The sequence below is a fragment of the Zootoca vivipara genome, chromosome 2, assembly GCF_965207765.1.
Source record: "Zootoca vivipara chromosome 2, rZooViv2.hap1.1, whole genome shotgun sequence".
NCBI lineage: Eukaryota > Metazoa > Chordata > Lepidosauria > Squamata > Lacertidae > Zootoca > Zootoca vivipara.
Genome location: NC_142584.1, coordinates 41508003 through 41525864, shown reverse-complemented (window position 1 = coordinate 41525864; position 17862 = coordinate 41508003). Strand labels below are relative to the sequence as shown.

Sequence of the window (17862 nt, the reverse complement as noted above, 5' to 3'; positions counted from 1 at the left end):
TTATGGGGCAAGTGTATGATCGTGTGTGGACAATCATCTCGCTTTCAGGCCGAGGGAGCCGGTGTTTGTCCACAGACAGCTTTCCAGGTCATGTGGCCAGCATGACTAAACCATTTTTGGCACGACGGAACACTGTGATGGAAGCCAGAGCGCACGGAAACAGTGTTTACCTTCCTGCCACAGCAGTACCTATTTATCTATTCGCACTGGTTTGCTTTTGAAAAGCTAGGTTGGCAGAAGCTAGGACAGAGCAACAGGAGCTCACCCCATCAGGCCGATTTGAACTGCTGATCTTCCGACCAGCAAGCCCAAGAGGCTCAGTGGTTTAGACCACAGCACCACCCGCATCCCTGCTGAGTAACCACAACTAGGACACACACATTTGTGACCAGTGAAGGTAGCTTCCTAGCCTTAGAGCAGGGCATGATTTCCTTGTAGGCTTGAGCTGTGTATTGTTCCTTTTAGAAATCAATCACATAGTGAAGGGCCTTTTCAGTATTGGCCCCAACTTGGTGGAACGCTCTTTCACAGGAGACCAGGGCCCTGCGGGATTTGTCATCTTTCCGCAGGGCCTGCAAGACAGAGCTGTTCCGCCTGGCCTTTGGGTTGGACTTACTCTGACCCCTGTGTTTTCCTCCCTCATGGCTTGGATTTATGGACTACTTAAAATCAGGCTGCATTTTAAATTTTAATACTGTACTTTAATCTGTATTTTAATCAATTGCTTTTTATGTTTTATTGTAATTGTGTTGGTGTGAGCCGCCCTGAGCCCGGTTTTGACTGGGGAGGGTGGGGTATAAATAAAAATTTATTATAATTTATTATTATATTTTCAATAAATATACTGCTGATTGAGCAAGTGGGTTTACTTTGACCCACTTTCATGTATTTCTCACTTTCCAATAACAACTGAATTGATGTATCAAAGCTTAGAAAACAGGATTAGACAAATTTATGGAATGCAGCTCTCAGTCTCTAAACTAAGCCTCTGTATTCAGGAATAGTATACCGCTCTTGAGCAGAAGCTGGAAGCAAATCACAAGGACCGGTTATCTCTTCCCTGGCCTGTTTGTGAGCGTGTTGGGGAGCAGGTACGAACTGTGGGTCTTCTAAACATACCACGGGGAAAGTCACCATCCGTTTGCCCTGCCCCGTGCCTAGCCGCTCAGTGTGGCTAGACGGCCGGTTGCTTTCCCCGCACAGCGCCTTGCACCTTCCTCTGATGCCCTGCAAATGCGACCTAAGCCTCTGCAGCAGTGGTCGGGGGAGCAGGAGAGCCCCTAGCCCGGCTGGCCCAGCTCTCCTCCCGCATCTCCCTCTGGGCGGTCCCGCTCTTTCCCCCCCAGCAGACCCGACGGCTGGCTGGCTGGCTGGCTGGTGTCCTGCGCACCTTGGGGAGGGGTGGGGGAAGAGAGCGAGCGAGAGGACCCGCGTTATTTGCTGCAGCAGCGGCAAGAGAGGAGGCAGCGACTCCTCAGCTCCATTCCTCCGGAGCAGCGCGTGGTGGAGACACCGACTGCGCCGCCAGCTCTCCCCAGAGTCCTCCCGATCATCCGGGATCGGGGCACGCTTGCCTGAAGCCGCCAGACTAACCGATCAGGACAGCCCTTGCCCTGCAACACCTCTGCCGGCTGCAGCTTCGCAGGTAGGCATCTTCCCCAAGCCCCGGCCGTGCACAGCAATGTTGCTGCGGCTGCAGCCTGTTTGCAGGCGGGATGCTCGGAGGCGCGGGGTGAAAAGCGGGTCAGAGGCAGTGGCCCCGGCCACGCGTCTTCTTGCAGACAAAACAAGGCGATCGTGCGTGGGCGCCTTGGACATCCTCGGGGCAATAAAGAATCGCTTCTATCTCGGAGTAAGGAACCTCCCGACGCGCTTCAGTCTTATACTCCCCTTGAAATCCGGGTGAATGGGTGGGTTAAATTGATTTCACTACCGCGCCTTTAATACTGTTTGTGATTGCAACGCGGGGCAGCCGGGGAGAGGGGTAATTGATGTTTGTGAGGATAGAAACGGGTCCGTCTTCTTCCGCGGTCATTATTCCGGGGTAGAAGGACGGGATATTTCCTCTGTTAGCCTCAGGAGACGTGAGGGATTTCAGGGAACAGAAAACGAGAAGCTCTTGTTTTTACTTTTCGTCGTTGCGTACCAGGTGTCTTGTTTTTAACTCCGCCGAGCTCCGGTTCAACTTGTTTGCATTTTGGGTAGCGGGACCGGGGGGAAGAACGGCGTCGCAGAGTCCACGGTTTTCCTTTGTAGTAATTGTAGCCAAGGGTAGGTCATGGGGTAAAGTAGTCCTTCAATAGGAAAACACACAGAGAAAGAGATTCGCTAGTACATTCTAGATGGACTAGAGACTTGGGGGTTTTTTAATGAAAGCTTGGGGTGTATTTGTAACGTGTGAATGCTGTTGTGCACTAGTTCAATCATTTGGCATATAGAGTACTACTAAAGTGGGATCCAACTATTAATTGTATCTGCAGCTTTTACTGAATTGATTAGCTTAACTGAGTCGACACCTCTTGATCAACCAATTAGTTGATTTTTTAAGAAACAAATTTGCTATTGTAAATTGAGGTCTACACCTTTTTAAACCTAGCTTTGTATTAGCGTCACCCCTCAAAACTCACCTCTATTGCTCTTGTGGAAGTACACTGGGGTGGATAAGACAAGATGCTTCTGCAATGATGTGGACGGAGAAGAAAGATTTTGGAGGGGCTGGGGCATGCATGTAAAGTGGTAAAAATTAACTCTTTGGTGACCTGACCCCTCCTTCAACACACTGGGCGACTGCTGTCACTCTGATACCTAGCCGCCAGAAGACTCTTGGAATGTGTTCATTATTTGAACCATTTCGCTGAACAACATAATCACAAGATACAGGTGGACAGATGTCTCACTGTTTTTAGTTGCAAAGAACAAGAGTAACAAGGAGAATCCTGCAATCCATATTTGGGCAGTACCTTTATGTGGCCAACCAAAATGCCAGAAAATAGTATGCAAACTTTCAAGTTCTGCAGAATTTCTCATCAGGCTAGATGGTAAACAAAGCAAGTGAGGGGAAGAGGGAGAAGAAATGGCTGATGGCTTAAGGTAGATGCAGATGCATGGCTTCTTCTCCATCAGTCATTTTTCTCTCCCCGCTGTATTTGCCATCAAGCCTGATTAAGAGTTCTGGAGAACTCAAGAGTTTGCATACTATTCTGCCATACCTTGGTTGACCTAATAAAGGCATTGCCCTAATATAGATCGTGGGCTTTTCTTCGTGGGACATCATGCTTTCTGTTAGAATCAGCACAATTTCATTTTATTGGATCAACATCTGATCGTGTCAGTAGTGTGCAAGCTTTTTCAAGTAGCATTGAGTTCTTAATTCATTCTGCATATTCACATATTCTTGCAAACAGTTGGTTCACTCACAGTGCAAGCCATTATTTATCTATACAGAAGTAAGTCCCTTTGAGTTATTTTCTATGTACCAACACACGAATATTTACCACTACTTACCGTATATAGGAACAGAGCTGTGGTTTCCTGATGCATTGATACATACAATTTGAAATGATATGTACTGCAGTCACATTTTGTATAGTTTTACTGAGTATACACATGTGAAGCTGCCTTGAGCGAGAATAAATCATCATACCCTTAAAAAAAATACTGGGTTTTATGCTGGGATGAAGGCAGTTGAGAGTCAAGTCTGAAAGCCTGCTCCATAATCCTAAATAATTATGGAATTATTCTGGTTATCCAATATGCAGGAAAGCCCTTTGTTCCAGGGCTGTATTCTGATACTAAAAATGGGTTCTGGAGTTGAGCCTCAGTTGAAGTTAAGCCCTGTCTGCTCCTTTCCAAAGCTGTGGATGGAACCCACTGAGGTCCAGTTAATTTTGTTTTGTAAAAGGCTAGTGGTAATTTGTTCTCAGGACACTCCATAAAGAGAAGAATTTTAGACTCATAGGATTGTAGAGTTGGAAGGGACCCTGAGGATCATTCTAGACCAGCCTTCTGCAATACAGGAACATGCAACTGTCCCATATGGGGATCGAACCTGCAACTTTGGCGTTATCAGCATCACCAACTAAGAGTCTCATGCTATTATTCTTGAGATGTGTGTACTGGGTGATTTTACACAAAGCAGTTACATTCTTCTGCTCTACTGACTACAACTAATTATGGCAGGGAGGGAAGGACAGGAAGCCACCTTCTTTGGGGCCTGTCCCTAATCTGCTGGGATTGAGGCCACCAGTATTTTCCAGGCAGCTTGCCAGAGAATCACAAGGATAAAACAGAGTGAGGCCATCTGAAAGTCACCGTTCAATGTCAGTCAATTAACACCGGGTGAGACCTTTATGCTGAAGGACTCACTAAGTGTTCAGGAGTCTAACGCAAAATTGGGCTGGGGTTTCTAGAACGGAAACAGGGAGCTTGAGAAAGGCAGAGGCTTTGGGCCAATGGACACAGTGTTGACATAGACCTGAAATAACTAAGGTACCTTCAAATCGATGACCTGCTAAACAAAATAAATATTGCACATTATACCGGTAGGTGTTGTTAATTCATATTTTATGGAGCGAGGCTCATCAGGCGGGCTCTGAGCAGGGAGATGAATGGGCACTATAAAATACAACCTGCAAGGAATGAGCAAAGCTCTCTTTGATGCTACCAAGTGTTTAGAAAATACTAAAGCATTTTCTCTAAAATTGACATCACTTATTTTCATAGTTATTACACAGAATCCAGATGACGTTGCTGCCACTGTTGTGTTCCAGGACTTCTCCCATCCTTTTTTGTGCTATTCCCCCCCCCCCCCAGGTGCATCCCACTCCTAACAAATTCCAATGCACTTGCAAGATATTACAGTGCACGATATTATGGATGAACCTTGCGATGAGACAGCTGATGAAACCTTCCTACGTTACTTGCCTTGCATACCCAGCAGAACCACCACCATTACTAGTCTTGCCCCCACAGAGCACTTTTGCAAAAGTTAACATTCCAAAGTTATCTGCTTGGGAAAGAGAACAGATAATGTGATTTGCTTATCAGTGGTGTTTTTTGCTTAAACAGAGATATTAATCTGCCACTGTTTCATATTTTGCAATACAATTTCTTCCTCCCATTCCTTTTCCACAGCTTGCATTTGACTTTTTCATTTTTTAAAAGTGTCTTTGTGTTTGTGTGCTAAAGTGCAGGAGCACTAATAAAACTTAAAACACATTATTGAGAAAATGTTCACACTTTCTTGTTCAGTTTTTTCTTGATTTTTCCAATGGTTGGTATGGTACAGTAACACACTGCCCACTTTTGCCTTTGTTATGGGAGTGGGCACTGCAGGATAAGGGGTGGTATGGCGCTTTATTATGAATGCTGTGTGGAACCCTAAGGTGGATCTGCTTCCAGCTGATCCAAAATGCTTCATTAACACTAAAGAGCCTTTGTAGTGTAGCACTAAGATATATGCACAGCTTCTTTTATTTTGCCACTGCAAAATAATGTTAACTTGGTTCCAGTGAGTTCCGGCTGAAATCTGAGTGAAATGTTTTCTTATTAGAACTACAGATGAACCATTCCAGATGAACCAAATTTAAAATTCTGCTTGGTTGGCACTTTGTGGGATTTCTTAGGGCAGGGACGGGGTATGTGTGACCCTCTAGATAATGTTGGATAATTCTTATCAGTTCCACCAGCCAGCATGGTCAAGTGTCAGGGATGATGGGAGTTGTAGTCCAACATCATCTGGAGGGCAGAAGAAGATACGAAAAACGACACTTACCTGGGGAGGGGGGGTTCTGTGTTCCTTTTGTTTACTTATTAATATTCCTTATTATTTGTTTTGCATTACTGTGAGTTTTTGAAACTAGCTAGCTAGATAACTAAATATAAACATTTTAAAAACAAAAAAGGTTAAGTAAAACTGCAGAGCAAAGCAAAATCATATGAGTTTGAAGACTATTGGTTGATAACTAAGATTTGATATTGGATTCGGCTTACAAGCCTGAGAGAATAAAGTGAAGGTGATTCCCTCCTCTAGGGACCAGATGATTTAGTCCTGCATCTTGCTTCGTATTGTTGCAAATGAGGCCACCTCACTGAAATTAGACACAGCAAAGGAAAAGGACGGGTGTCACCTTGCCCTGCTGAAAGTACTTTCTCTGGTGAGATTTTGCCCTCTGGTACATCTTGCTCAAAGGCACAGCAGTGAAGGCAGCCGTCTGCCTGGATCGAATGAATTTCACTCTCCAGCACTTCCTTCTCTAATAGAAATCCAATATCTTTCCTTGCACTGCCAGGATTCTTTGCACCCACAATTTACAATAAAAAATAAGGTCCTCCATTCTTATTGTTTAGAGGGAATTGACTCCCCTTTAGGGGCTGCAATGCTGGGACTGCAGGAAGCAGGAGAGAGATTTGAGGGAGGGGTCTGGAAGCCAAAATCTGGCTGGGTTTGTTTTTGAAGCCAAATCTGGCTGGGTTGCCCCAGCTACTCTGGCCAGCTTACTAAACACACACACACACACACACACACACACACACACACCAGACTATGTAGGGAGCTAGAAGCCAGGACTGATGTGCTCATTCTACCAACCATTAAAGCATCTTCCTTTCTATCCCGTCACTTTTTCTTAGTCTGTAATACAGCCTTCCCCCAACCTGGTAACCGCCAAATGATTTTTTGGACTCCCATAATCCCCTGCCAGCATGGTCAATGGATAGGGATGATGGGGATTGTTGTCCAACATCAACTGGAGGACACCAGATGGGGCTAAGGCTGGGCTAGCCTATAAAGCAATCTGACCTAGCTTCTATAAGCTTCTGTAATCTTTCATAAACTTATCTGCCCACCTACTCTTTGTCTAGATTTCTGTACCAATTCCAGGCAGGCAGGCAGGCAGGCAGGTCCCACAGTGCTGATGTAGGGCAGCCAGGCCTCACTGATGCCCACAATTAGTGCCAAGCTTATTGAGTTACCATAGTTCTTTCCAACCTTCCCCCTCTCTCTCTGCTGAGCTGCTAATGACCTTTTTGTTCTCAGGAGCATTCAAGCTTCTGAGCTGCACAGAATCCTTCATGGGAAAGGTTCAGTGCATTCTTGAGGAGGTGGAATAGCCAAAGTGCAATAGATGTCACGTGAAGAGCTAGGGTTGCCCACTCTCATTCTGAAGAAAAAAAGCATCTGTGGACCTTATCCTGATAGGAATGATATTCTGGATCAGGGCCCCAAGGCAGTATGTTCACATTTGCAGCTTAAAATGCAGCATTTCCCAGATGCATTTGCACAGTTCTGCTCACCTCCAAAAGGGGATGGAGATGTCTTAACCCAACACGCATGGCCTTGTTGGTTTCTCTGCCCCTGCAACTCCCCAGGAAACTCCAATTCGTGAAATTCAACTGCACATTCGTGATGGCTGTTAGGGTATATTCTTATTACTGCTTACCATTTTCTATTCGGATTAAAGTTCGTTTGAGGAAAACATATCAAACAGCAGTGTTTGTGAAGCAACTACAGGATCGATATGGATTGTGGCTATCGTCATGTGAGAACAGCTTTGGGAAACTAGGGGCAGGAATCAGTGGTAATGTGAACATACCCTCAAAGTGGCCAGGTGAAGTTTGTTTAAACACATGACATTCCTGTGAGGCTTGGTTCTTAAATGGTGGCTTGGTGTGCAGCAATTAAGTATGGAGATTTGTCATCTACTAATTGCTATGGACTGAGCCACTGAGAAAGGCTGGCTGAGAACTCTTGACACCCTTATAATACAAATATTACCTGTCTACAGGTGCATTCTAACCCCCCATACACTTCTTGGTTATAAAAAGGAAGGTTGGTGTACAGATTTTCAAACTGTTACATAATTGACATGGATCAATCGATTCCTCTGTTTCATGGGGGGGGGAGGTTTCAGCCGGAACTCGCCAGAACTCAGTTCCAGCACCTCTCAGGTGGGCACCATTGCATTATAAGAGAACAAAGGAGGTGTTCATGGTAAGTTCCAGCACCTCTTTTTCTAGAAAATAGCACTGGTTTCATGAATGAAGCCCTAAGCTTAATCAGGGAGCATAGGAGCTGCTTGTGTTTCCCAGGCTAGAGTTGGCCCTAACAATGAACAAAGGGAAGGGTCCAACTCTACAGTGGATTATCAAAGCAGAGGGGGGGGGGAATAAGGACATTGTTGGAGTAGGACAGAGATGAAAGCATGCTGTGCATAGGAACACACTGTGGAGGGGGGGAGCTAGGACTAGGTGGGAGTCTATTTTGTGTAATCTAACTGGCATGCTTCAAGGCGGCAGTGAGGCTACACTATCCAAACTGATTTAGTAATCCTTCCCCTTTCTCTTTTTTTCAGGTAGTCATAATGAGCGGTGGTGGCGGCACTGTCTGGGTAATGGGTATAGCTTGGGCACTGGTCGTGTCATGGGCCAGTGCTACAGGCATGGAGGATCGCTGCTTGCCTGGAGGGAAACACAAAGCCATCCCAAGCCCAGAAGGACAGCTTGGCATTTGCCAGATCTATGCAGAAAGTGAGTATTGGTTAAGGGCACGGAGGCAGCAAGAGGGAGAAGCTACAAGGCTTGAAGAGCTTTGGGCAAGCAGGAAGTGGAGCTCTGAAGCCAAGGTTCCTCTCAGCATTTCCCCACAGGTTTGAGGAGAGATGAGCAAACCTCCTTATGGTTGATGAAATGAATGAGATGACCAGCTGCAAAGTAGACCTGTACCTTTAACAAGAGTTGGCATAGAAGAGCTGTCTAGAAGCTGGTGATATTTATCTCTACCCTATATTCTGGGCACCGCTAACCTGTAGCCCTCCAGATGTTATTGGACTCCAGCTCCCATCAGCCTCTGCCAGCATGGCCAATGGTCAGGGAAGGTGGGAGATGAAGTCCAGCAGCATCTAGAGGGCCTGGGCTTCCCCACACAGTGACACTGACACAGTGTCACTGCTTCCTCTAACAGTGAATGAGTGGTCTAGTCAGCCTTGCCCGTAGCCCTATACTAATAGCTGCATCTAAACATGTAATGGGAAAGTTTGACCCATTGATTCAGTGGCATTTTATTCCACATGGGATTGTTTTATTTTTCTTTTAAAAAACATACATCTCAGACAAGGGAAATTGAGTTAACCTTTGTCCTATAAAGGGTGATCTTGCTTTAATTTAGTATAGGAATTTACCAGCTTGATATTTTGTCTCGCACTAATAAGGTCACACTGGGACGCGGGTGGCGCTGTGGGTTAAACCACTGAGCCTAGGGCTTGCCGATCAGAAGGTCGGTGGTTCGAATCCCCGCGACGGGGTGAGCTCCCGTTGCTCGGTCCCAGCTCCTGCCAGCCTAGCAGTTCAAAAGCATGTCAAAGTGCAAGTAGATAAATAGGTACCGCTCTAAGTGGGAAGGTAAAAGGCGTTTCCGTGAGCTACTCTGGTTCGCCAGAAGCGGCTTTGTCATGCTGGCCACATGACCTGGAAACTGTACGCCAGCTCCCTCGGCCAATAACGCGAGATGAGCGCTGCAACCCCAGAGTCGGTCATGACTGGACCTAATGGTCAGGGGTCCCTTTACCTTTAATAAGGTCATATTTTGCATATTATATTGTGCTATCGATTGATCACAAAAATACATGGAGAAAGCTGAAATAGCAGCCCCCAGCTAACCATGTTCAAGGAAATCAATGTTGTATGATTATTTTTCTATATAACAAAAATGTCCAAGCAAACACATTTGATATGGACCATCAATTTTTTACCTCAGAAATCTTGGGAATGCTGCTACCGGGCAGGACTTACGCATGACTCTGCTGGACAAAAGAGCCATATGATGGCCCTTCAACTTCATGTTCCTCAAATCTTTCACTGCAGAGTCCAGGAACTGGACTTTCTCTTGGTTCAGGACCATATCTCACGAGGGCAACGCTCCAGATAAACAGATCAAAAGATTCACTTTTTTAAAGTTAGCAGATCTTTCTTGTACATTTTCAGCCTCAGTTGTTTTTCAAGAAAAGAGGAAGGCTAGTGAGAATAATATGCATTTCATTTTGAGGCTGCAATGATCTCATAGCCCTGGCTGGTCAAAATTTAACTGCCTGAAGCGGCTTATTCCAACGTGTGTGAGTAGCATGTACTGCTATGCACAGGGTGCAAAGGAACTCAGCAGAGGCAACCCCTGGCGCCTGGGTGAAATTTTGGAGGGTTGTACACAGAGGCCACAGAGACTGTAGGGAGTGGGTTGGGAATGCGACATGGGTATAGGGTATAGGAGTATAGGGTTCTTATCATGCCCAGAATCCCTGCTAGTAAATTTATGTATGCATTGGCTCGTCACATGGTAACTGGTGGCAATTTGCATACATCCAGCTTGTTAGGCAATGCCTACAGCTGTTGCAATCAGTCTGCAACATGGAGGGTAGCTGGAATAACAACTGGTTCATCTCAGCACAAAGGAAAGGGGCTGCTGACAGAAGGATTCTTTCCCCACAGATGCCTGTTGCTCACCGGAGGTCACCCAGGACCTTTCCAAAGCCAATGACATCTACTGGAACCGCTGTGGGAGCCTTAGCAGCAGGTCAGACAGAGAGGCAGCCATGCTTACTCCAGTTGTGTGTGTGTGTGTGTGTGTGTGTGTGTTTGTGTGTTTGTGTGTTTGTGTTTCCGTGTGTGTTTCCTTTCCTACAAGCTGGGCCTACCAATAGGTGAGAGTTCCTGCTAAGACTAGTCTTGGAAGCTATCAGACAACTGGGATGGGGAACTTACTCCTAACTTAAAGAAAACAAAAGAGATTATTGTGGACTTTAGGAAATGTAAGCCGAATATCCAGCCACTTATTATTGAGGAGGAGTGTGTGGAACAGGTCTCGGTGTTTCGATTTCTGGGAATGGAGTTGAGAGATGACTTAACCTTGGGAGAAAACAGCAAAGGCCTGATGAAGAGAGCACAGCAGAGGTTATCCTTTCTGAGAATCCTCTGGAAAAACAGTCTCTCAAAGGACCTGTTGACGGCATTTTACCATTGTACTGCTGAGAGCGTATTAACGTATGGTCTGTGTGTGTGTGTGTGGTTTGGGAGCTGCACAGCCAGGGGGAAAACAATGCTGTCCAGGGTTGTAAAGACTGCGGAGAGAATAATTGGGTGCACTCTTCCCACCTTGGATCAAATCTATGCTTCCAGGTGCCATAAGAAAGCTGCAGAGATAGTGCAGGACAGGGCGCACCCCAAGAAATGATCTCTTTCAGCTTCTGCCTTCTGGAAGAAGGTATAGGGTTATGAAGACTAGGACTAGCCGCCTGAGAAACAGTTTCTATCCAAATGCGATTTTGGTTTTAAATGCAGTGTAAGGTAGTTTCTATGGGAGTATATTGTATTTAATTATGGGGTACCAGAGACTGTGGGCAGCTAATCAGGATGGGATAGCAGGCTTGTTGGTTTTGAATGTCTGGTGTAGATTTTTTTTCAATTTCGTTGTTCTGTATGGGACAATGACAATAAATATTCTCTGTCTATCTATCTATCTATCTGCTCCTTTCTTTCTTCACATTTTTTAAATGACACCCCCCCCCGGTGGGTAGCCCTTTGCTTGCCATTTTAGGCCTGCTCCACCATCTTTATGCCCTAGTGCTTCTTTCTCCTATGCAGATGTGAGGGCTATCTACAGCAGCTGGAGTGTTTTTACCATTGCTCCCCCATCGCTGCCCAGTGGCCTCATCCTCAGCGCCCCACAGCTGTGCTGGCTGTGCCCCTCTGCCAGAGTTTCTGTGACCAATGGTGAGTGAAGTCTCCTTGTCCCGACTGGGGAGGGAGGGGAACCCTGTAAGGGATGAAGAAACAGGGAAACAGCGTCGTCTCCTAGAGATAGCAGAATGTCATCACATTGCTGGTGTCCCGTTTAAATGAAATGCCCTGCCATTTTAAGACAGGCAAGCAGTGAACGCCATATCGGGTTGTTGTTGTTCTACACTTAAAAGGCCCCTTATAAGTCACTTCCCCACGGAAATTCAACATGCTCGGGGACACTGTATCTATGACACCTGCATCTCGCTTTCGGCACTCCCAGTTCAATTTTGGAATAAATCAGCTGGATGTGGGGAAGCTGAGCCAAGTGCAGGAGCTAACCTGGATATTGAGGGAAATCCAAAAACTTTTTAAAGGGCACCTCCACCTAACACAAACATACTTCTATTTTTTGGGCCTCAGGCAGTGGACTAGTGGAAATAAATGTATGCAATTCTATTGGCAAAAAGATTGAGAAAATGTTGAATTGGGTAAAGGCAGGGGAAAGGAGGAAGTGCTTAGTGAGTATTGACCCTCCATTGGGACTGGAAAAGATAGAAAAACTTGGGTTCATATCTCCATAAAACTTAGTCATAAAACTAACAGAGTACCGGTAACTTTGAGCTGGGGATTGTTATTCAGCCTAATATACCTCACAGGGTTGTCGTAAGAATCAAAATGGTGTGTGGACCTTGGAGCTCCTTGGAGGTCTGATATAACAGTAATAAAAGGTCTGGTCTGATATAATAAAAATGGTCTGATATAATAACAATTAAAGTTCAACTGCTTTCCTTATTGCCACACCTTCTTGTCACCTCAGGTATGACGCTTGCAAGGAAGACTTGACGTGTGCTCGTAACTGGCTCACTGACTGGCATTGGGGGCCTGAGGGAAACAACTGCAGCCAGGACTGCCTGTCGTATGGCCAGGTAAGGACACTAAAAGCCCCGAGATGGATGTAGCCCTCAGCCCCAGAAATCACATGAGTCATGAAGAGATGCCTGTACTGAGTCATGTTTGGGAAAAGCAATTGTTGGAGGAGAAAGAGGAATTACACCATTCCTGGGAGGCCTCAGCTTTAGCACAAACCAAGCCAAGTCTTTCAGTATACCTTAAATCACATAAATTATGTGGAAGGGCTTTGACAACAACTTAAGGTCTTTATCTCAACTTGTGATGCATTTTTAGAATAAGGTTCCCACTCCTCAAGGGGGAAAAGTTTAAAAGCGAGTGTGCCTCCAACTTTAGGTGGAAGTTGTTGGGGTTTGTATTCTTTTTCTCTTAAAACAAATAGACCTAGCTTATGTGACTATTCACTCATCTTTTCAAGGAGCACTGTTCCATAGAGGAATGGTAACCTGAATTGATGTTAGGCTGGGACATTTTCAGAACTATTGTAGGAGCCATGAGTAAAAATGCTGACATAATGATATGCTCTTTGGCATTTTTAAAAACTGTTGTGCCACCAGCATTGTGTGTCAGAAACTGCAAGTCAAAGACAAAGAAAATGCCTGAAGAGATCAGTGGTTTTAATATTTCTTCGTAGCTACCTCTTTATTGCCAGTTACACAACGAGGAATTGTTTCCCACAAGCTTAGCGAATAGGCAAGGGGTTTCCTCCCATCTCTTAAAACCAGGTGACAGACATCAGGAGAGCACACTGCTTCCCAAATACCCAACTTTATCTCTCATCATGAGGACTAAAAGCCTAATTGTTGGAGGAGGGAATTGTTTGTGCTCTCAATGTTAGCAAGAGGCCAGAGACTTCAAACGTCTTAAGGTCAATCCGATAGTAAATGCTCCAGCATCTCCAAGGTTTAACAAAACAGAAACATCTCCAAGGTTTTCCTTGGATGTACAGGGCACACAAGGGGCGATCTTGGTCAATGAAGCCTCTTCTGTGTCTTGCTTTAAAAACACACACACACACACACACACACACACACACACACACACACACACACAAAACCCAGCTGCAGTTCAAAAGGCAGGTGCTACATTACCCCGAAGGTCAACAGAAATTGAAACCCCTCATATTATCTAACTCTACATGACATGTTTCAGCCTTTCCACTGGAGGCGAAGCTAATTCCTGGTGACTGCTGGTCGTCTTGCACTGAGACAGTTGAACCTTTGGGCAGCTAGCAGAGTTTGTGTCCAGTGGCAGGCAGGCAGGCAGGCAGAGAGCAACAGCTTGGCAGGATGCCTGTCAGAAGAAATGGGCAGTATATGACTGACAGTGTGACAACGTCAGCACCATACAGCTCGTCCCTTCTTCCCCTGCAGTGTTTGCCCACCAAGGATGACAGACAGGATTGCTAGTAATGTGTGGTGGCTGCTGCCCTTTTGAATTGGTGGAGCTGTCATTTGCAATCCACTCTCTCCCCAAACTGAGTTTTTTTACTGTATTTTAAGAAAGCAAAATAGTGCATCTAATCATGCGCAGAACGCAATGGTATCCCCACAGAAAAATATCAACCTTTATCTCAGAGCATCAAAGGAATGCTGTGCAAGGCCCTAAGCATGATATCCTGACAAAGTTCTTGTTTAGAAATCAAGCCACATCAAATGGCATAAGCAAGCAGCAGGCCCAGTTAGTTTGCCATGTGGTAGCTATTGTGTTGGTTTTTGGGGAGAGGCAGGAGCTAACAGGCAGCCGAGATTGTATGAAGCAAGCCCCTCTCACCCCATGCGGGAGGAGCGGCTGTGCTGGTGACACAGCTCAAGTCATCAAGAAACTCGCTCTGCTGCAGGCCCTCAAAATGTTGTCTGTCTTTGGCTTCCTCCAGCCCTAGCCAGCATGGCCAATGGTCAGAGTTCATGGGCGCTGGAAGTTCCAACAATAGTCTCTCACCCACTTTGGGTTCTTTGAGTCTGCTGAGTGACAGATTAGTTTGGAAAACTAAAGCAAAACAAGGTAATGCATTTGTCTTTCATATTGTGCTGCTCCTTCTTCTCTTCCCACCTACCCCGTTGCACAGTGGCGGACCTACATTTGGGGACCTACATTCCTTTACAACCAGGAATGAGGCCTGGGTAACCAGTATTCTGTTTTTCAACGGGCTTGTTCTACAACAGATCGCCACACCTTTACAATGTCTTTGTGGGATGGTTTTGGGTTAAGAACGGACCTGCGGAACGAATTAAGTTCGTAACCCAAGGTACCACTGTACAGTAAACAACTATCTGACTTTTAGAAGACGTCTGAAGGCAGCCCTGTTTAGAGAAGTTTGTTATGTTTGATGTTGCTTTTTTATTATTGTTATTAGTGTTCTGTTGGGAGCTGTCCAGGGTGGCTGGGGAAACCCAGCCAGGATGGGTGGGGTATAAATAATAAATTATTACTATGATGATGATGATGATGGAGTGTTGTTCAGACCTTAATTTCTGCACTGAAGCTGCGCAGAGCCAGAGTGCTTCACATTCACAGCTCCCCACCTCTCTCTTCCCTTCAGATGTACAAGGATGGCAAAGAGCTCTGCGAAACCATCTGGGACGATTCCTTCATAGCCAGCACTGATCCGTGCGAGTGCCTGACGCTGACCGCCTCCGACTCAGCCCTCTCTGCCTCTTATCTGCGTCTTGAAGACAGCGACAGCATGGAGGAGCCAGACACCACCAAGGAAGGCATTGAAAGAGGCAGTGCTAGCCCTGGAGGGCCCTGCCCAGGCAACCCCTTGCTCCGTCGCCTGCGGAGGAACATGCAGAAGCGCTCAGTCTTCATGGAAGACGTGGAGGGTAGTGGGAGCGGGTTCTGATTGGGAGACAGCCAGCCTCCCAGGGGGAAATAACCCCCTCCCCTGTGATTTTCTGAGGCTTGGGGGGGAGATCGCTTGTAATCTATGCAAATCCTTCATGTCCCATGTTACCAGCTTCTTGCCATCTTGTATAGCTCTGTGCAACCTGGGTGTGGCCGTGGCAGAGGAAGAAGGTGTAGCAATTTAGCTGAGCACTCTGATTCCCCATGCCCTAGACGCAGAGTTTACCCCATGCCCTAGAAGCGGTGTGTTTTCCCCACCAGAGCACCACCTTCTACCCCCAGTATGCCTGCCTGTGGCCGCTGCTTCCCCAACACACATCTTGTATATCGAATCATAGAATTGTAGTGTTGGAAGGGACCACGAGGGTCATCTAGTCCAACCCCCTGCAATGCAGGAATCATTTTGCCCAACGTGGGGCTTGAACCAACAACCATCTAGAACAGCAGGGTTGGAGAACAGACAATGGTGGTTTCTTCACTTAAACACCCATTCCCACCCCCCAACCCCCAGTGGTCCTCAATCAGAGTCTCCTCTAGCACTATGGGGGAGGGAGCGATGTCTGTCTTTCAAAGGCTCTGGCCTGAGAGAGTGAGAGGTTGCATAGACTTAAGAATAAATAAGTTAATGAGATCATTCTGCACTATTAACTCCAGCTACTAATAATGCTTTAGGTATGTTTGCCTGTAGAACTGAGCCAAAATGAAATAGCCTTCGCTGTTTGTGCTTGACACAGACAACAACAAAAAATCACTACCTAGGAAGTAGGATCTGAGAGTTAAAAGGCTGGTTACAGTTCTGTAGCAAGAAAACTGCAGATCTTTGTAAACCAACAGCTTCTGCAGTATTAAAATGGCCAGTGCTTCATAGTTAGCTTTAATTTGTATACAACCAAACACAGAAGGGGGAGGAGAAAGAGATTGTGCCACTGATGTGGCTAGATTTAGATTGGTTATCATTTTAACAATTCAATGTGTGTATCATGGAAAAGTTTAAAACATCCATTAAAAAAAATATACAGAGCCTCCAGTGTGAACTGGTCAGTGCCATGTACCGGTAGTATGACCTAGGCAGAAAAGTAGTTTGTGAACCAAAAGAACAAAAAGGCATCTCAAGTGGGTGAGTGGACAGAATAGTAAGATCCCGGGAGTTAGAATCATAGAATTCAGCGCAGGACTCCAGCCCTCAGCCGTCCCTGGGTGGGCTCGAACCACCAACCTTCTGGTTAACAGCTGGTTCTTACCTCCATATCTTATGCAGCACTCCCTGAATTTCGCATCAAGCCCTGTATTACCATGTGCAAACTTCCTTTATAATATTGTCTACCTTCTGTCCAAAACAGATCTCGTCACAAACATGCACTGCTTTATCAGCTGCCTTTTCATGCTCTTGCTTGTTCACCCTTGTCCATGTTTGTTGCAAATTGCACACTATGTATTGGTTCAAACCTATTACTTGTGGAGAAATTAAACGACAAAAACGACTTGCGTGGGTCGGTATTTGTGGAAATAATCTGTGGGTGGAAACCCCCAGTAGGTATCTCTGCAAAAAACCAACAACACCACAAACCAGTCCCTTTCTTAGCTTTCGACACGTCAGGCTGAATGGCAAAATGAACTTGGATGAAAAGGGAGAGAGCCCACTTAGACAGGAATTTTCTGTTAATGGCTCAAGCTGCCTGATTTACTTGTTTGGTTTGTGTTTAGAGTACAGTATTATGTATATGGTATTATGGGTGTTAGTTGCCAAATCGCAAGACAATACTTGTGATCAGTGAGGACCGCTAGCTTGCTTTCTCCAAAACAAGAGACCTCTTTAGGCACTGTTCCATTTGAACCCTTCCTTGGTTCAGGATTGTATTATAAAAGTAGACATTAGCCTTATTGAGTGCTGCTTACCAAACAACCATCTAACACTGTTAAACAGTGCTGAAGCAAAAGTGACCTGGCCCAAAGCACAGGTGTGGTGGGGAGTCTGTTAGATGAGGATGGGATAGTGGAAAAGCAGGTAAGGTAATGCTGAGCTGGTTCAGGAGAGGGATTGGTAAAGAAGCATTTCTTCAGGAAGCTCTTGGAGGAAAAGGAAATTGGCTTGATAGAGTGGAGACGCTCTTCTTAAGAGAGCAAGCTACATTAGGCAGGAAGATGGGGGGGGGGAGAGAGATGGATGGAGTTGGAGCTGACTATAAAGAAGCATGAGGAAATGAGAAGGGGCATGAGAGCCAGAGGAGGGGCACAGCTGAGAGAGCGAGCGCTAACTTTGTTAAAAGGATTTGCTAAAAGAAATTAGGCTCTCCTCCTTCATCCCTCTGTCTAGCAACAGCAACTTTAAAGTTTTACATT

General features: G+C 45.8%; 1 protein-coding gene across 2 annotated transcripts; it reads left to right on the top strand.

The window, feature by feature from the left end:
- Window positions 1-1079: 1079 nt before the first annotated feature.
- RTBDN (retbindin) lies at window positions 1080-17003 on the top strand. 2 transcript variants are annotated; one of them, XM_035107984.3, is made up of 6 exons: window positions 1080-1645; window positions 8352-8526; window positions 10477-10561; window positions 11629-11757; window positions 12584-12692; window positions 15218-17003. In XM_035107984.3, exons 1-6 carry the CDS (start codon window positions 1223-1225, stop codon window positions 15518-15520), a joined length of 1224 nt encoding a protein of 407 aa, XP_034963875.2. In that variant the 5' UTR covers window positions 1080-1222; the 3' UTR covers window positions 15521-17003. The 2 variants fall into 2 exon arrangements, with proteins under 2 accessions (XP_034963875.2, XP_088517861.1); XM_088661735.1 differs by having other exon boundaries at window positions 1353-1852.
- The last annotated feature ends 859 nt before the right edge of the window (window positions 17004-17862 follow it).